We start from the raw sequence: 21,236 nt of genomic DNA, 5'->3' as shown, positions 1-21,236 counted from the left end.
CACTAGCTATGTTTCCATCCAAAGTTGAAATATCACATGACATTTGGTGAATAAAGCAGCGTTTGCATCCCATGCGTTGAAGAGAACAAAATCATCACTTCCTTGAAAATTGGCACAATATATCTGTGATAAAAATGGAAGTTGCTGCAATCGGGGAAGCCACTGTGGCTCGTTTTTCATCCATCATGAACGACTTACGAAACGTAATACACTCTGTCATGCTATCTTTCATGTGTTTGGGGTTTGAGCCAACATTTGAGATGCTGTGCAATGAAACTGATCCGCTGGTTAGTCCAGTTATCCAATCACATCCACTGTTGAGGCAAAGTCACATGAGTTATTTTTGTTGAGAATCGAGGGATTTATTAAGTTAATGTGTTTCTATCGTAGTTTATGAGCATGTCTTAAACTATCCACCTAAAAGTATCCACCTCAATTGAAAATGTATGTGAATCTTGGCGTTTCCACCCAGCGTTTTTTATGTGATATTCCAAAATGCGCATAGAAATAGGTGGATGGAAACATAGTGAATGTATTTTATCTCGATATTTATTCATATTTAGTATTTAGCAAGGTCTTTCAAGTTTATCTAGCTTCTGTGTTTAATTACTGTTGTATGCTACAGCTCTCTTAGGGATTGAACGTTATTAAATACCGTCACTTAATGAATTGGCTTCTATAGAAGTCATCATTCACTCGTATTGTTTTTTTTTTAAGACTAAGTCATATTTAGTATTTCGTATTGTAATTGTTGTTAGAATCAGACGTAATAGGTGACATTTACTGAATTTTTTTTATATTTACGCCAACTTTATATGCTACTTTACGTCTTCATCGTTAGCTTATCTGTTAGCTACTGTTTGTGACAGATCTCAGGTCAAGTTAACATTAATTGTTAACAGTACAATTACTATATACATTAAAGACCCCTGACCTCGTGAACAGCTGTTTTTAGGTGCAGTTAACATTAGCCATGTGGAAAAATTTATGGTCGACATCTGGACTGAGCAATTCCATTGTTTCTGTGTGGGCAGCACGGGTCAAAAACAGGTTGCACATATTAAAACATTTGTGGCTTTTTTATAGATTGTGTTTTAATCTTGAATGACTATCATCTCACAGGCCATTTTATTTCAGCCGGAAATGACTGAAGTGCTGACCAAGGCTGTTATGAAAGAAGAGCTTGTTTTTGAAGCAGGTGGCCTCCGTTGAATGTGAAAGGCCACTTAGACATCAGAGAATCAGGCCTCTGGGCCCATATAGGAGAGAGACCTCGGCATTTAACACACTCGGATACACACATAGGAACAACCGACGCGTTAGACCAAACACATCTTTAATTCCAGACCAATTATCCATCAGGAATGCACTCTATGCTGACACCGCTGCTGTGACTGAGAGAGTGTTAGGGCTTCTTTAAGAAAAAGACTTGAACAAGAATTTCTGAAGGTCTGTTAGTTCCTGGTGTGAAGAAACTCTAAAATTGATTTTCACCTAAGTTAAACTGAAATAGCATCTCGGTCTTTCTTTCTTTTTCTCTGGTCACACTTTTCTCCCAGAAGTGAACGAGGGAAGGAGATTCTTTGTGTGTGAGTGTGTTGGGATGGGCTGTGGGAAAGGCAGGCGTGTGTTCAGACGAGGCGTGTACTCATGGGAGATTTCTCGCTTGTGCTGCCAGTTTCTAAACTTACAGAAGCTCGACTAGCCGTGCTCTCATGGTGCGAGAGCGAAAATTATGTGCGAAGTAAGAATACATGGAAATAGAGTAGATTGGATGCTTACATAATGTCAATCATTCATAGCACAAAATACTGAATAAACATTAGTGTGACACCTAAACTGTATGGTGCGATTTCCTTTTTTAATTTAAACTTGGATAACTCTTACATATAAGCATGTGTCTGTACAGTTTGATGACAACAGAAAATGAATGCTCAATGGTTTACTGTATCTTTGGTTTCCTTTCCAAAAAAAAAAAAAATATGCAGTGGAATATTTTTAATTTCATATGATCAGTGAAATATGTTGTGCCTGGCTCTAAAACTCTCAAATTTAAAATGTTAAAAATGTATATATGTTTTGCTTTTCTACATTTATATATATCAGAAACATTATTTTGCTATTCAAGTCAAGTCACCTTTATTTCTATAGCGCTTTATACAATAAAGATAGTTTCAAAACAGGAAAATTATTCAATGTTGGGGACATTTAATATGCATTTAATATTCAACAATATTATTGATCTGCCTGCACTGACACCATTATATGAGAACTGAACTGAGCTAGATGATGACATCACCGTTTTCTCCAGAGCGGCTATAAATATATAAATGAACTAAATTAATAACTTTTTTACAACAAAAATGAACCATCACTGAATTTCCTTAAGCTGAACTATGACGCTATTTTATTCTGGAAACAAACTTTGTTGCATTGTTTTCCTGTTATCTCTGTAAAGCTGCTTTGAATCAATCTGTATTGTAAAAGCGCTATATAAATAAAGGTGACTTGACTTGACAATGTTGTAGAATTCAGAACTGAATTCAGTCCTGTTGTAAGGTAGCTCTATAAAGACAATAGAAAACAGTTATTGTTCAGTTGAAATTATTTCGGTGTTGAATCAGTTCAGTTTAATAACTGTGTAAAGTCATCAATTATGAAATTAGTTCATTTCATCAATAAAGCAGCTCTGGAGAAAACAGTGATGTCATCGTTCAGCTTCGTTTAGTTCTCATACAACAGTGTCAGTGCAGTCAGATCAATAATATTGCCAAATATTAAGTGTCCCCAACTAAGCAAGCCACAAGGCGACAGTGGCAAAAAACCCGAACTCCATCGGTGACAGAAATGGAGAAGAAAAAAAGTTCTCCAGTTCTCCTCTGGCCAAACTAAAATAGAAAGAATATTCTAAAACTCTAAAAACAGTTTTCACAATATTCATGTGTTCCTTCCTGTCTGATTAGACACCAGCACCTTCTAATGAAACCTATAAATGGAAATAGATCACAGGCTTGTCAAGTGACGCCCTCTATGACCCTTGTGAGTAAACGGTAACCGCAGAGAGAGTGTAGTTGCAGGCATGTGTGCTTATTGTAAAGCCGATTCCATTGTAAGGAATGGCCAGCATCAGCAAATACTCCAGGCTTTGTCCTGCCCTATAGACGCTTTACCCACTGCAGCTGGACAAATTTGTTGTGGGTTGGATTTTCATGGAGGGGTTTAGAAAACCATTTGATGAAACCTAAAGCTTCTCATAAACGGCGGTTTCTCATGCTGCATCCATTATGTTTGTGTGTTTGTGGACAGATATGTGCATGTGTTTGCAACTCATCTAAATTAGTGCATAGTCATATAAAGCATGCTCTCTGATCCATGATGTAACAAGAAATTGGAACCACAAAACAATCCTGAAATGGGAAGTCCAGTAATAATTTCCTTACATGTGCGTTCTCTCTGACTTCCCTGAAATCCTGGCCCACAATTAATTGGACAGTCATGGAGAACTAACCAAGCAATATATTTTTATACCTAGCCATATGTTTTATATTTACAGTCATGTACCACAGGAGAGGAAATAAGGCCTTCTTGAAATCTCTGCATCCTGTCAGACATATTTAGTGGTGCTTGTTATAGCAGATGTCACTATCTCTTATACTCTTCTCTCTTATTCTAAGTAGGCCTAATCTTTGGTGCATAAAGGCCCGGGTATACTTCAGTTTCCGTGTTCCTCTCGCGCACAGTCGTGTCCACACAGCTTTTAAAGCATACTCCACCATGGATGAGCACATGCACAGTACAATTGCTTTTCAGCTGCTTTGTTCACTTGTAACGTTTACAAGACGTTAGAGGGCAGCACCGAGTCGTGTCATTTACAGGACATTCGCGCTGAGGATAGAAGAACGAAAGTAGCGGATCCGCCATTGCATGCAAAGTTTAGAACAAGAACCAAAACAAAAACGATTGAGAATGATATGCTGCTTTGTTCACTGTTCTTGTTGTTTTGCATCGCTCTTTCCGCACTCTTCTTCGACTGCTGCACAATACATCACAACTGCGTATTGCCACCTAGTGGACTCTCCTGTCTCAACAATCACCTTGCGTTTGCGCTGTTGTAAGCGCACCGTCCACGTGGACAGATACAAATAAATCTAGTGTGCATGTCGAACGCCTGTTTTTGCGCATGCTATCAAATAGAGCATGCTTTGAAAGGCTTTGTGTTCAGATAAGTGTTTCTCTCAAAATCTATGTATATTTTGGCTTTACTATAAAACTGCCTTGTAACCACTTTAGCAATTAAACTTTAGCAAACACTTAGAAACCAACAGAACACCCAATCAACCACCTATAGAAAGACCATTACAACTAGAGATAATGCCATAGAAACCACCTAACCACAACGGAACCACCCAGAAGCCGTTAGCATTTAGTTTTGCTAAGGTGGTGTCGCTGGAAGCATATATTTAGGATCTCATGCATGTAAAAAAGGTTATTTCCCTCTATGCGTATCTGATTTCATGTCACATTTAGGAGTGTTGTTGGTACTCAGCCACCCTGAAGTTGTAAATATACCGTAATAAACGTAAATCACAGATACCATTATGAGGGTGTTTACTGTAAACAAACATTTAGCTTTGTCTACTGGAATTTATGATCCCAGTGTTTGTGAGTAGTCTGAGGAGTCATTCCCATAGTACTTTACTGTTGCCACACTGTGCTGTATTCATGAAACCTGGAGCCACCCTCATTTGTAAATGTCTTGAATCTTTGGCAGAACCAGAAACCATTGGCATATCTCGAATCTGGCCCTGTTGGTAGTATGGATAGGCACTTATCAGCATTCTTCATCTCTCTGCACTGGCACAGGCTCAGCTCCCTCTTACTTTCACTCGCTCCTACGAGTCTACATCCCTACCAGAATCCTAAGATCGGTCAACGAGCGACGGCTCGTGGTTCCATCACAGAGAGCCACAAAATCATTTTCCAGAACTTTCTCATTCACGGTTCCTTGCTGGTGGAATGATCTCCCATCCCTCATCTGGAATGCAGAATCCCTGACAACATTCAAAAGACAGCTGAAAACTCATCTCTTCCGTGAGCACTTAACCTCAGAAAAAAAAAGAAGAAAAAAATTAATTAAAAAAAAAATCTTTCCTTTTCCTTTAATCCTCCCTTGTCTGCCTTATGCTACTCTGAGCAATGCCTGAACTTTGTATTTTGAGCACTTCTTGCACTTTTTTTACCTCTTCACAATGACTCGCTTAACTTAGTCCTCATTTGTAAGTCGCTTTGGACAAAGGCGTCTGCTAAATGACTAAATGAAAATTCTGGATGGATCCTTTAAGTCCCTTTAAAGTACGCGTTATGCTCAATTAACTGAATTTATGGTGCATTGATTACCACAATAAATTATTTCAAATCTGTTAAAAAAGGCACCTACAATGGAAGTAAAATGGGCCTTTTTTGGAGGATTTAACAACAGAAAAAATGCTTATAATTGATCAAAGCACTTACATTTATTCTTCTTTTAAAGTCAAGTCAAGTCATATTCATTTATATAGCGCTTTTAACAATGTAGATTGTATACAGATAAACTTATAATTTAAGGTAACAGAGATTGTTTTGGCTTTATAGCGGTTCTTTAATAAAGTTATTTTCCAGCTAAAGTTAGTTTTGATTGATTCGCTTCCGTCGCAACGATCATTTGTTATTAAATTAGGGGCCGCTAAGACGACACCATTCTCTCTACACAGACTTTAAACGCGAACCTGTGATAAACGCTGATGGCGTTCACATGAGCAATAAGAATTGGTTCTATAGTTATGTGCATTTGAATATATGTGCGCAGGTTTGTAATTCCCTACAAACCAAGCATATTGTTTGTCTTTTGGCTATACTACTAAAACAGTCGCTGTGTCCGAAAATGCCAACTTCCTGTAGAAAAACAGTATACCAAAAGAGTAGTATGTCCAAATGCATAGTATTCAAAAACCATTGGGCAAAAATGACCTGGATGACCTACTGTACTACTTCCACCAAGATTCGATGGACACTTTATAATCCCATGATTTCGAACACTGGCAGCATTTTAATGATACATAATCTGCCCCATTCACTTCCACTGTAAGAGCCTCGCTGTAAAGGAAAGAAGGGACAAGTGGAAATTATTGTTTGTGTGTTATGCCACAAATCTTGTCAATTGAGCTTAACTTGTTCCGAACCCAGAATATTCATTTAAAGTTCACAGATGGGATAGAGATCCGTCTTTCCTGTGAAGCTCCATGCATAAATCAGAAACAGGACTCACAATATTGCTTTGTTTTTGCTTCTCTGGTAGGGTTCCTTGCTTGTTTCCTTTTCCTTGGCAGGTCTCTCACCCCTGAAGGCCAAAGCAAAGCTTTGTCCAGAACTACAAAGAACCAGTGAGAAACGTAACTGCACAAGTTTCCCCTTCCTTGATCTCTCTGTTTTTCCTGATCCTTTCATATGGACAGGATGTCACTACTGGAGACAACTCAACTAAATCAACCAATGATGGCTCAGCAAAACACAAATTAAAAGACGGAAACTGTAGAATGAAGCTTTGACTGTCTCATAAACCAAACTCTGACTCACTAAGTCCAAAACATCCCAACAAGTCTGGAAATAAAAAGAGGTTGAGGGAGCGAAGCAGATCATTTCATGTTATGTAACCGTAGCAGTTCTTTTTCTGCCACAAGTCATTGCTTTAATAAATCCATCCTGATCTTATGCAATAGTTTAACGGGGCAGGTGATCAGTTTAAGGTTTAGAACATTGCTCTGCATTGCTGTGAGAACCTTGAGTTGACTCATTTCAGTCAGATTATACTGGGAAAGTCCCACTAACTCATCAACACTGAACCACCAGGTTGTTCTTGAAAACAGCACTGTGGACGTAAGAGAAGATGTTTACAGAGGAAGTGACTGACCTGGCCTTGTGCAACCTTTGTTATCTTAGACAACACCTTGGAGAGAAAAACACAGCTCTAGTCAGCATTGGCTGTCATTCTCGTGATTTCTGGTCAATGCAGTGATGTTTTATTAGTAATGCTGTTTGGATTTAGTCAAAGTGTTTCATAATCCCAGAATAGAATCTGCCGAGGTTGCCAATTCTTGCATTTGTTTGTGTGTTCCTCCCTGAAGCATGTACACCTATGTGAAAAGTGTGTTTGGAATTGAAATTTGTAGTTTTCAAGGCTGGGTTATGGATAATAATGTCACCTTTGTTTGTCTGATCTCTCTTCTGACTGCAGTTTTGAAAGTGGTAAATTCTGCAAATGAAAATGATTTTGTGTAGATCCATTTTTAAAGTCCCTCTGTAGTCAATCAATGTATCCCTTAAAACTCATCTTTGATCATCAAAATATATTTAAAGTGTTTTTTCCTGAAAAAAAAAATTCTTCATGCCTTAAAATAGCTTGAATGTAACTCTACACCCTTCCCTCATTTAGTATACGCGGTTCTATGAATATGCAAATGAGCCCCGCCTCCACTCACTCACACCAGCTCAGAGATACACTCGTTGACGATCACACGTTGATCTGATTGGTTACAAGGTAGTTTGTGACGTCAGAAACACCAGCGATTTCAAACACTGTTTTTGAGACTGTCTTTGGTTCACTGCAGAATTTACTGCAGGACTTATGAATTTACACATGGTTTGTCTTAAAGCATATTTAAAACACCACATTGACATATGAACAATATTAAAACCTTGATTTTCACAACAGGGGGACTTTAAATTTAAATTGAGTTTAATTGTATGCCCACAAATGACAATTTCTTTTATTAAACAAGGATTTGTTTTAGCCGTCACACGAAACTCCAGCGGCCTCATTGATAAAACGTGCATACGCACAGATTTGAACTTTAGCGTATGCTAAAATCCATGCCAATGTTCATATTTATAAGAACGTTTTTTGAAGTGGCAGAGACGCACTTTTCCTTGTGGCAGAGTTAGAGTACTGCAGGTATTTGGAAATCGCCATTCTCAAGTAAAGGATTTGGACGTTAACTGCTGCTTATTTATATGTTAATGACATTAATTACAGGTGAAACTCGAAAAAAAATTTATATCGTGCAAAAGTTAATTTATTTCAGTTATTCAACTTAAAAGGTGAAACTAATATATTATATAGATTCATTACATGCAAAGTGAGATATTTCAAGCCTTTATTTGTTATAATTTTTATTATTATGACTGAAAACCCCAAATTAAAAATCTCAAATTAAAAAAAAAATTCCTAAGCTGTAAGCAATAATCATCAAAATTATAACAAATAAAGGCTTGAAATATCTCACTTTGCATGTAATGAGTCTATATAATATATTAGTTTCACCCTTTAAGTTGAATTACTGAAATAAATTAACTTTTGCACAATATTAAAAAATTTTGAGTTTCACCTGTAGGCTACAGTACAAACGTAAGGTAGAGGCATTTGCACGTGTTTTTGTGCGTACACAGATCAAATGCTGGCCGGTTTCTACGCCACATTTTTTAAATTAAGCACCAGATTACTCAGTTTCCTATTGGAATAAATGAGTTTTGATAGACAGATTACGCCAATGACCGCATTTTAAGTGTCATTTACATTTACATTTCCTTTCTTTGTGTTCTAGGTGTTCTGTCACTTCCGGCTCATTTCAGTCCGTACACAGAGGGATGTCAGACGGGATTGGAGAGCAGAGAGGATGCGTACGCTGAGCTGGAGCTGCGGACACTCGAGCAGGCTTTACTGGCTACATGTGTGGGCAGCATCTCAGAACTGAGTGAGTGTCTCGACTTCCTTCCTGTCGGTCTGCTACGTCTGATACTCGTGCTTTTATCCTCTCTCTCGTGTTCATTATGAAACATACTGAATCATTTACAACTCAGAAAGGCCACATTTAAGCTAATGCTTATGAGAAGATTATACACGCTGGAATCTTTCAGTGTGGAGCTTATTGCAAATGTCACATCCTTAATATTGAATGCAAAAATTGCTTTGTACTGTACTACAAAACTATATTTGTATTGTATTCAGTGTTAATAATGCAAAATAATAGTGCATCAAGTAAAATAAACGGAAAAAGTACAAATGGACTAAAAATATATGATGTGCATATAATAATTATATGTATAAAAACACATGAAAATAAATGAAAAAATCCAACCTAAAATTAATTTTTATATACTTATGTATTTATATGCATATTATTTTGCAAATGTATCTAAACATATATATAAACAGATTATATATGTGCATATTTGTAAAATAATAAAATTACATTATATATATATATATATATATATATATATATATATATATATATATATATATATATATATATATATATATATATATATATATATATAATATATATATATATATATATATATATCATTGTTATTATATAAATTAAATTATATTAAATTATAAAAGTATGTAAAATAAATAGTTTAGTTATTGTCTCTACCTGTCATAGTGCTTGCATTGACACTCAACAGAGTTAAGATTGTAGCAAGTATCATATAGAGTAACAATTGCTTGGTGTTATCCCGGCAAACACAACATGGAAAAGGAGATAAAGCGGACACTGTTTATCTCTCTGACCCGATTAGCCTATTATTTTATGCTCTGGATAAACACCACCATGTTGTTCCCAAAGAGCACACATGTTTGCTTTCTAAACAGAAAGTTCTGTGACGGAAATAAAGAAAAAACAAACAAAAAGAGGCTGGAAGTCAACTGAAAGTCTTGTGTATCTGTTATTCTAGATAATTCCTGTAGGATGTTATGGCGATAGATACTCCTATAAGAATTCAATGAAGATGAAACGCTTTACCAGTCTCTCCTCTGACTTCATGATGCCTGACTCATCTCCACTGAAACGAAGCATGTCTGTCTCAACACGGTTCCCTTGATAAAAGCAACATCTGGTCTGGGGTTTATTGTTTGCTCTGGATATTATACAAGTGGAAAGCTGAACAAATGTAAAGTACAAAGATTACAGTTCCTTATTCAGCAGAGTCTGACTGTCGGTTCATTGTGCAATGTTTCGGTTCCCTCCTCACACAAGTTTACATTTGAAAATGGGATATTTCCCCTGCAGTTGAAGGAGGTCTTTGTTGGCATGAGCTGTCTTCCTCTGAGCTGTTTTACCTGTGTTTACTCATCATGCCACAGGCCCAGTGGTGGCAGGGCTGGCGTCTTTCCATTGGAAGGCACGGATTTCCTCCAGGCAAAATCCTGAACACTTCGCTGCTTGTCTCCCACAGCACAAGGGCACGTTCATGCAGACCAAGCGTTTGGTTGGGCATTAGCAATCGCACACAAACTCTATGAATTCAGTGAGAGCTCTCTTTGTGCACCGCCTGTGAGGTTGGCACCTCCCCACGAGCTCTCGTGTAGGTTTGATCCAGTTGTACCCAGGAGATGTGGCGGACAGTGGGGCATCTGTACGTCTTCAGCTGCCCTGGAACCCTTGACACACATGGCGCATCTATACAACCGAAAATGGTTGGTAAGCCTTTCTCTGCAAGCATGTCAAAAAATAAGCAGATCAGATTTCGCTCCCCTTCTGACGTAGGAAGGGAATCTTATTATAATATTACCGCCCCTTAATCGGCACGTTCCCAGCCACGGCGCCGCCATTTGGTTTTCGCAAGCGACAACAGTTCTAACGCAATGGCAAAAGTTTGAGTAAAGCGTGTAAACTGTTCTGTCGTTGCTGCACAGACGAGCACACAACACTATTTGACCAAAAAAAAAATGTCACAGCTGTCTCATAAAGACCTCAGGGAACTGTGTCAACTTGTGTAAAAGTTAAACATGACGGTACATGCAGATGAGATGAATCAATGTGACTCCACAACAACTACATAATGTATCCACTAACCATTCAGAAATGTCCAGGTGCGTCTAAAAGTTCCAACCTCTTCCTGAGTCTCTCTGTAAGGCTGTACTCACTGAGATTTTGGATGAATGAGATTTGCGTGTTTTGTTATCGCAGGAGTATCCGAAGCTCGTGTAAAGAATCGGCCCTCTTCTGAACGGGGGCGGAGCAGCAGTTTATTTGCATTTAAAGGGACACACAAAAAAGCGGGGTGTTTTTGCTCACACCCAAAAAGGGGTACATTTGACAAGCTATAATAAATGATCTGAGGGGTATTTTGAGCTGAAATTTCAGATAAATCTATGGTGTCCCCATAATTTGCCTATTACATCTTGTGAAAAGGGGCATAATTTTACCTTGAAACAAAATCAGGCCAAAACGAAGTTTATTTAGAGTTTGTTTCCGAAGCTTGAAACAGCTTGCCAAAGCAAACCTTAGGGAAAAGGTTGCCTCGGCTGGTAAACACCTTCGAACTACCATTGGTCTGTGGTGATGATGCAATAGGTAGGTGTGGCTCTGAGGCTCCGCCCTCTTTGACATGGAAATCTTCTCCGGTTCATTTCTTCTGTTCAGTTCGTTGAGATAAGATGCGGGTATAAGCATGAACTCACTGGAGAGCTGCTTCAGAGTAGAAATTGAAGTTGCAATTCAAATAATTGAAAGTGCCACTGTTTTTATGTATAATGCTGTAAAGCTGCTTGATTTTAAGCAATCTATTGTGTAAAGTGCTATATAAATAAACGTGACATGACTTGACTGGAGTGCCGAATTGCAGAACTCATGCAAACATATCCACATTGCTATGATCAAATGCTTTCTTAAAGCTGCAGTCGGCAAGTCTGGCAGATTGGGTCGATTAGCCAAAATTTTGAATGTTTACAACTCTCATGCCCCTCCCCACTACCAGCGAGCACCCTCCCATTGAGGTCGTGCTCGTCAGTGCGTCACAGTGCGTGTGTACCTGATTTTCTGTGAACGCGTCCGTCTCTTCAGCATCTATCAACACCATGGACTCGGAGGTAGGCTGCCCTGGCTAATCTATCCATAGATAGCAATAACCGAGGAATTGGAAGCTTGTTAGTAGATTTTCTCTCCGCCATCACGCTTCATGCAATCTCCAGGCGAACTTCAGGCGTGGCGTGTGCATGTGATATTAACGTGCGCGAGTGAGGGGGGATCTGTGGCGTGTGCACGACCTGTGATTGACAGTCAGATCTCACACCCCCCTGCGCTGATTGGACCCGATGATCCGGGAGCGGTGGATTTTTGCAAAACAAATAACACGCTCCAGGTGGAGTTAGAAGCTCGGTTTTTTTTCTAAAACCATCTTATTTATGTTGTTCTGTCGGATTATAGTGTCAATTTCACTGAATATGATCAAAAAAGCTGCCGACGGCAGCTTTAACTGCTGTTTTCCCACCGCTGTCATTTTTGTTGTTTGTGTGTTTGTTGCATTATTGAGAGGAAAGTCCGCGGTCAGTCTGTGTCAGGATGTTCTCTAACAGTATACCCACTGGTTATGTTTTTCAAACCGCTAAGCGAACGACAAAATTACATTTTCTGTGAGTATATAAGGGCCTTTACATTGCAACAAGTATTACCACAAGCTTTCAGGATGTTGTATTTATATCCCCAGTCCAATCGCACTGATCTCAGCCTTCAGGGCAGGCATTAGTAGCAAAGGCCCAAACGTCCTGATTGTTTCATAAATTCTCTTAAGACACTCTGTAGGGCCTGGCAGAACACAATAGGGCCCCTATTGCTACAAGTTTGGCAAATTTCAGATGATAATAACAGAGGATTCTTCCTACTCATAAACCACTCTGTGGTTTGAAAATGAACCCAAGGGGTGATTACCACAAATGAAGTCTACATGTTCCCACAAATAGAGTGACCAGCCCACTACTTTGCTTCTCAAGTTAGCGTAGACATGCATTGAATGATATCTGTGTGTCCAAATGTAGTTTAGTTAGTGTTTCCAACCACATGTTGAGAATTACATTTTTATCGGACTCATGCTACAAATAGTAGATGGTACAACAGTAGGATATTCTTATTTAGTGGAACTGTGAGATCCATAAAGGGAAAAAACAGCAGGTGGGCGTTTCATCCACAGAGACGGATGAAATCTCTCTCACATTCTCATTCCACATATCTATGAAGGCCAACTTGTGGCTTTTGGTTTCAATAAGTGTCCAAGGACTTGTTAGCTTCTGCTTGAGGTTTGCTGATAATTTGATATCTGGGTCAATGACAAAGAAGAAAAAGGAAAGGAAAAATATTTTACTTTATTATTATTATTATTATTATTATTCTAAAATCATTTGATCTGTTCTGATTCATTTTAAATATATATTATTATAAAAATTATTTTATACATTATTATTATATTTGTGTGTCTTGGTGCAAGAATTCATAATCGTATCTCAACTTGATTTTTGGCTTAATAGGTTGAAGCAAATGTATTGTCTTTTTTAGCATCAATAAAAAGAGTTAAGCCAAAAATATATATTTTAAGATAAAAAGTTTTTTTTTAAAGTAATAATTCATAAATATCATTGTTTTTGGAAGGTTGTACCATGTGACATTTTACAACCTGAACTAACCTGGTCCATGTCGTGAAAATATGAATGAATGAATGAATTAATTAATTAATTAGTTAATATTTTTATTTATTTGTGTTTTATTATAAATAGGCTACTTTTTTTTTTTTTGGGGTTGCACCACATGACTTGGAATTGTGTAATGAGGTAACAAAAATTATCATTGCTCAAACAATAATGCTAATACTGCTAAAAACAATACAATATTGTGCCAGACTATAGTTTTTTTTTTATATATAATTTCATTCTATTACTAAGGATTTTTCTTCATTATGTACCACAAAGCCCAGAAAGGTAGTAAAGACATCATTAAAATAGTCCATGTCACTACAGTGGTTCAACATTAATGTTATGAAGCGACGAGAATACTTTTTGTGTGCAAAAAAAACAAACAAAAATAAGGACCTCACAATTAAATATTTGACCTTATGCTCAAGAAAAAACAAAAGATAAATAATAAAAAACAAAAACATATTAATCATAGGCAAGGTGTATTCAAGTCATTGTAATGTACAAAGTGCATTTTTAATTTAATTAAATGAACCTTTATTAGCCTGCTCTGAAGTGTCTGATTGGTCCATTGTTTGTCGTTATCATCAGGTGACCTGGTGTCACGGGCCATGCACCATATGCAGCGCCTCAGTTCTGTCCGGCACGGGCTCAGTCCGGCACGTCATGCCCGCCAGCAGCAGCAAGTGTCCTGGTCCCCGGACGCCCTCCACACGCTCTACTACTTCCTCCGATGCCCTCAGATGGAGTCCATGGAGAACCCCAACCTGGATCCGCCCAGGATGGCCCTGAGCAAAGAAAGGTGAGCCTCATTATTATTCCCCTCCCATTAATCCAGTCTCCAATTCACACAATGGGTGCTAAGCTAATTAACACCCCAAACCCCTGATGGCCCATTGATATGTAAGTAAGCTCTGTGAAATCCAACAGCCTGAAGGTACTTTAAAGCTGTTAATGATATAGTAGAAATGTGAGGAGCTCCTCAAAACCCTTTTCCAGCTGCTGTTTCCTAAACGTTCGTTATATTTTGTTCTTAAAGAGAGGTTTGTTTTAAGCCTGGGTCATTAGCTGTCTGTCTTTCTACAAGGATGTCCTCAGGATATTACCTGCTTGCTAAAGGTAAATAAGAAGGTTTATGTTATGCAGGGTTCAGTTACATGTGTACTGTAAATATTAGCTCTTCACTGAGTTCTTGGAAGGATGCCTGTTTGTAGGATACAAAAAATGTGAAAAAAAGCAACTTGCCAATATAAAAGCTTCTAACAATTTGAGGCAGTCAAACGACAGTTGCTAGCATTTTGAAAAAGTAGTTAGCTACACTAGCTACAAGCTACTAACAAAAACTAGCTACACAAAAGACATTTAAGTCACTCAATGGGATACATATTAGCGATGTAGCTACACAACATGTCAACTATACAACTACACAACACGTATCAAAAACATCTGAGTGACCTTTACGATACTGATAGCGTTGCTACTGTTTATATAGCAAACAAGATAGCCTAAGCTAATATTCTTTTTGTATTCTTGATGTTTCATCTTTGACATGTATTTGATTTTGAAAACAAGTGTGTGTTTAAATGCAACACTTTTCGCAACCTTTACCAAAATCAGCTAAAAAATGAATTATTTCATTAAAAAAATGGGTGAAATAGGTACAACAATTTCTTGAAACTTTATCCCGCATCCAAAAACAAAGTAAATCCAGCACGTCGTTGATGCGCTGAGATGTTTGTTTCTTTGATGTTTGTTGTTGAACGCCAAGCACAATTGTCCATGTGTTTTGCGATTTGTGTGTATACGTATGTTTGCAATTATCAGGTTGTATGTTTTTTAAGTAAAGAGCGAATCTTGATATTGGCTACAGCTGGATCACTTGTGTAAGACCTTCAACTAACAAACTTAAGTGGGTAACAACAATGGAGCCTTACTGCCAACTCCAGGACTCCAATCATGAATCTTCCTTAATGCTTGTGCCAGAAAAGATTTCTGTGTGTTTGGTAGAAAGGCAAAATGGGATACAGGTGGTGCTTCACTCCTGGCAGTCATTACGGTAAAGGGCTCAATCATTATTTAAGGTCTCCTCTCTGTGCCTTCTATTGAAAAGTCTTTAAAACCTCTGCTTGAAATGAAACCACAATGGCACACTGGCGTACTGTGTGGTCCTAACAGGGGCCTGTAAACCGAAAGGGGGCGTTGCAGATCCAGTGAAGTCTGGATATGTGAGCTAGAGGTTTGTAATAGGAAGTGTTGATTTATGATGGCCAGGCTCTTATGGAGTGGGTGGAGAGAGAGGGAGGAAAGGGTCAGAGGTGAATGGGAGTGCTGGGTTGTAAGTGGTCGCACATTAAGGAGTCATTGTAAGATGAGAGGGGTGGAAGGTACGCTGACCCCAAATCAGGACAGAGAAGACAAGACACATCCACACATACCAGCTAATTGGAGTATAGAAGTACCATCACCAATGAGTCCTAAGATGAAGTTTCTAAAATGAAGTTTACTACAGTGTGTGCATAATTATTATGCAAGTTGATATTCTGATCATGTTTTAGTTTTGTTCAAGCACATTTTAGCAATTCCAAACCACAATAAGCAGCAGGGTCATACAAAAACAGGCCAAGAAGAAAATACACGTTAACTGCAAAAAAAAAAAAAAAAAAAAAAAAAACTTGGAATTGAGGTGGAGAATTAGGTGTGAAACCACCAGGAACCCTTTAGTCTCCGGTGCCACCATTTTCAAGACCTGCAATCTACCTGGAGTCTCCACTCTCCAGAAGGTGTCAGGATCTCAGAGACTTCGCTATGGTAAAGAATCCTGAAATATGACCCACACTTAATAAGAATCACAAGCTGAAGTGTTTCACTTGATGTTTCACTTCATAGAGATCAATGGCATTGCTTCAATGCATTTAACAGCGCCGAACGGATACGTTTCAACGTTGAAAGGATACTACGACAAAGTTATTGCTATTATCTTTTGACATCTGATGGAAAACTGAGAAAACATTTTATTTTTATTTTTTTTCACAAATATATGACTTAACCTAAAGAAAGACAGATGTGTGTAGTTTTGGGTAGATGGCTTACAAATTGGAGTGAATACAAATTACATGATGAAAACTGTATAATCTATTACATTACACATTTTAGGGAATATAATCTGATTATTACTTTTAAATTACTTGAACAGAATAATCTTGTACTATAGTGATTGAAAATATATATATTTTTTTCTCTTTATAATTTTTTCATAAGTGCATTTAAACAGGATTTCCCAAACTGGGGTTTGTGAAGGAACTGCTGGGGGTTCGTAAATTGATGGAAAGATAATAATTAATTACACCATAAAAATGTGCATTTATTGTGAATATTATGTAATCAGGTAATCAATCAAATGTAACTGTATTCTGATTATTTATATAATAATAAAAATAATATATTTAGTATCTCACCTATACTGAAAGAAGTGAGCCATACAAACAAAACAAATAAAAGAATCATGCTGGTACCTGTCAAACATATCTTCATACTGCATTAGAAAATCCCTGCAAATCTGTCCTCTTGGTGCAAGGTGTGAGTGGTAAAATCCACCCATAATATCTACCCCCAGCACTGAGGAAACGATAAGCAATAATTAAAGAAAAACAGAAAAGACGGCAATATGAATGACCGTTAGAGCACTAATTAAACAATAACATTTAGTTATTTCTTCAAGCGAGGCCTCATTCAGAATCAGCCGATGTATAAAAGACTCTTTATCAAAATCTCACTGGTGGGCTACAGTATAGCCTACTATTTACACACGATTTTTGAATTCAAACAAATATACGGAATAACGCTCCCATTTAAAGTGATGCTGGGATTAATCATCATCCGCTGCCAAAACCGCTAGAAATTCCTGGCTTGAAAACCACAGCGTTTAAATATGCAGTGGCCATGGAGTTGCCTGCCAGACGCTAGTGTTTGTATATGACTCAGAGAAATACTTCAGCGTTATATACGTTTAAAGCGAGGGAAACAGCCGTGTGGTCTCAGTAGTGAACTCTTAATCACTGTTACATCTCTGCTGTAATCTAGTCACGTTAGAGACCTGAACACATGTGTAAATGCTAGTCCGCCAAATTAGCCCAAAGCGCTATAAGGTTTCCACAAGCTCTGATTAGCCTAGCTTTGATGTAGGCTGAAGCTGAGCTCGGGTTTCGGGTCGAAGGCCACGGGTTGAACTTGAGCCCTTGATTCAGAAGCACGGGTCATTGTTGAAAGCGTGACCCAGAGGCCAAACTGAACAAGAGATGAAGGGAGGCACAACGACTTTTGCTTTTCACTAGCATAGCGCCCTGACAACAGAACAAAGCAGAGTTGTAAAAATGTTGAAGAGCTTAAATTTCACGCTGGTTTTGTTTTCAATTCAAGGAGGAGTGGACTATGCATCAGTAAGTTTATGTTCGTGTGTGTTTGTCCCTGAACGTGTGGCACAGTTGTAACCTAGCTTGCTAACAGAGTTATAATCATCCTTTGGTCGAGAAGCTTTGAGGACTCAATAATTCTATTTAGCAATGGAAAAGTGTGTATCAAGTGTGTATTTAGATTTGAGTGTTGTACTTGATGGTTTTAATGCTGTTGGTAGCAGCAGCCAGAAGCACCAAGCCCATTCAAACTAATGAACCATCTCAGATGTTTGAAAAAAAGTGGATTTTAAAATGCAACTTGAGGGGAAAAAAATAGAAAAGAAAAAAACAATAAAAGAAACAATTTTATATTTTTATTTTTTAAAAACCTGGTGCCCCATGAAAAAAATAAATAAATAGAATAGAATAAAAAATTAAGAAGTGGATTTTAAATGTAACTTAATTTTTTTTTTTTATTATCTTTGATAATTATGCTTTTTTTTCCATAAAAAAACTTTATTTGAAGTTATATGAAGTATATGGAAAAATCCCCATCAACTTCTCCTGTCGCAGACTTATTTAGTGTACTGACTGATATCTTTTTCCACACAAACACACACACACTTACAGATATACAATCAAATCCTTGTATGCTCTCACAGATATCAACTCCCCAACACCATCCACCCCCTCTTTTGAGCGACCAAAGTAAACACACTTAGCTGGCTGCAATCTATTCGTCTTGACAGTGGTTTTAAGAGCTTTGGCACTTGGAAAATTCCCTTGATCAATACAGTAGGCTACTAAAATGCTCTTCTAAACTATTTTAGGGAAAGTATGTGGTTATTAAGTGTGTTTCTTTTCGCCTCTTCCCTCACTTTCCCATGAAGATCTTTCCTTGGATTAAGGTTGAGCTTTTTTACAACCACAAGTCAAACAAATGTTACTTAACCTCATCTGTTTTTCTGGCTGTAGACGTTACACAGCTCGTTGCTTGCAATACACTGCTTTTTCTGTTCAGACAGGCGGATACAATCTGATTTATGACATGTCCTGCCCAAATCTGTTGTTTGTAGCTCACAATAAAGCATGATTTTTTTTTTTTAAGTTTTCTTCTCCAATTATCAATCAGCAACCAATGTAAATATACAAAGCTAGAAATATTATATATTTAAGTACGTAAATACAAATATTTGGCCAACAAATTGCGACTAAACCGCCATGTTGACCATTTTAACGCATGTTTTGCGGGGGTACAAACCTCAGTACTCAAGAGGGCGATAGAGTTCCCTTCAAAATGTTTACGTCATTTCGCCAGACATGTTATTTTTCAAGATGCTAGCTATAAAAATGTCCATTTTAACCCTGAAGTTGATGTGCTCTTTAGCACCCCTTGTGGCAACACTGAGAACGCCATGCGAACTGAACAAACATCTGATTTAATCACCTACAAAAAATAATGTTTGATTCGGTGTCTTTTTGTATCTTCCCTCAATATTTAAATTTAGCCTCTCTAAATTTAGCTTTTTCTTCAGATGTTTCACACTTGAAAGCTGACTCTAGAATTTGAATTGTCTTTTCTTTTGAACCAAAATGGCTCCCATCAAGTTGTCATCTGCAAAGTTGATCTGTTTGTTGTGGTTGAGCGCGTCTGTAGGTCTCAGGAGATCGCTTTCTCTGTTGCGCATATCTTGTGTGTTTAATGAGCTTCACGCTCCTCTCAGTACGTCTCATTTGCATGTCTTGCCGGGCTGACAGACTCTCGGCGGGATGACTTGTTTTTTTTTGTTTGACGTCATTGTGTCCCTGCTGTGCATCGAGCAGAGCGGTGACAAACTTTCACATTGGTATCTTCTCTGAATCCGATGGACGGCTGCGGAGACGTGACCAAACACCAGCTGGAGGTTCCTCAGATTCTAGGCTTTACTTAGAAAAAGATTAGATTAGGATTTGGGAAGGGGATGCTGGACCTGTATCAGTGCCTGGTGATGTGTCATGGTTCAGGCTGACTTGGATGCCAAATAAAACTAACTGATGGGGGTACACAGTACGGGCTATCCTTGGGGTCCTAGCTGTGAGTGCGCACATTTAGGGGTTTTCACTTCAGTCCTCTTTAAAAGTTCCCCGTAGTCAATAATTGTATCCCTTAAAACTTATCTTTGATCACCAAAATTACATATTTAAATGCTTTTTCCTCAATAAAAACATTATTCATGCCTTTAAAATAGCTTGATTGTAACGCTACACCCTTGCCTTATTTAGTATACACAGTACACAGTTGATTATTAGATTATACTATATTTTTACTTATTAATTTCTTCGTTTTTGAAGGAACAAGACAGTCTTTTTAAATCCTCCAGTCTTCATTTTCAAAGCTTGAGACTCGAAAGAATGATTGCGTAATATAGTCTTGATCTGGGTCCAGTAAACAGCCCATATCTGTCCTCATGTGAAGTTTTTATTAAGAAGCTCACACACATACAAACAACACTTCACGTCTGCAGGGAGTGGCACTGAGCTGCTGAAAACAAGAGGACTTCAGCCGCCGTATCTCATTCTCAGCGTGAATTCTTTGATATGACAGGCCGCTGAAAGACACAGGCCGTCTCGGTTGCACAAGCCCTTCTTTAGAAACACTAGCAGATTAAGTGCGCTGTGGCCCAACTTGTTTTACACAACTGACTTGTCACACACACCACACACACGTGTGCATCTAAACGAGGACATACTATAGTCATAATTATCTATATATAAAACAATATAATATATTACAACAGATTATTCTAATCCACAACCTAATGCTAAAAGAAAACTTTACATTTTTAGAATTAATTTTTCATTCATTCATAAATTTTTCTCTCTGAGGGTGTCCCAACATGAGGTTTTGTCAGATTTAGTTCACTTTTGAGGAAAAATCTGGAATTTGTTTTATTATTTTTTTATCAATTAAGGGGAATTTTTACTATTTAATATTTTGAAAAATAAAAACACATTTTAAATACCAGATCTGAAATCACTTAATGTCTGTCTATCATCAAGAGCAAACAAAAGACCATTTTAGTTGCTTACAAGTCGGGCTGCACGATTTTGGAAAAAACCCACAATGCAATTTTTTTTTCTGCGATATATATTGCGATATGAAAACAGTTTCACCAGATGAATAGTTCTATGTGAAAAGAATTTGAGGTGTTTGAGGAATTTGAATGATTGAGGTGATTTCAAAAGGGGAGTGAATCTGCATAGAAAATAATAAACAAATGACATGCATAGATAAATACTACAACAAAGATACAAATGAAATAAACAGTGCTTTATGTTTTTCAGGTAAGTCTTCACAGTAT

The 21,236-nt window shown here is 37.7% G+C and overlaps 1 protein-coding gene across 1 annotated transcript in view; it reads left to right on the top strand.

Annotated features, from left to right (window-relative positions):
- abtb2b (ankyrin repeat and BTB (POZ) domain containing 2b) overlaps window positions 1–21,236 on the top strand; it is a 54,521-nt gene that overhangs the window by 21,819 nt on the left and 11,466 nt on the right. The window contains exons 2-3 of the mRNA XM_082160413.1: window positions 8,637–8,786; window positions 14,096–14,306. Of these exons, the coding sequence (XP_082016539.1) occupies window positions 8,637–8,786; window positions 14,096–14,306 (361 nt within the window). The remainder of the gene's footprint in view (window positions 1–8,636; window positions 8,787–14,095; window positions 14,307–21,236) is intronic.

This window comes from Leuciscus leuciscus (assembly GCF_965113295.1).
Source record: "Leuciscus leuciscus genome assembly, chromosome: 25".
Classification (NCBI taxonomy): domain Eukaryota; kingdom Metazoa; phylum Chordata; class Actinopteri; order Cypriniformes; family Leuciscidae; genus Leuciscus; species Leuciscus leuciscus.
This window is presented reverse-complemented; position numbering and strand designations above follow the sequence as displayed.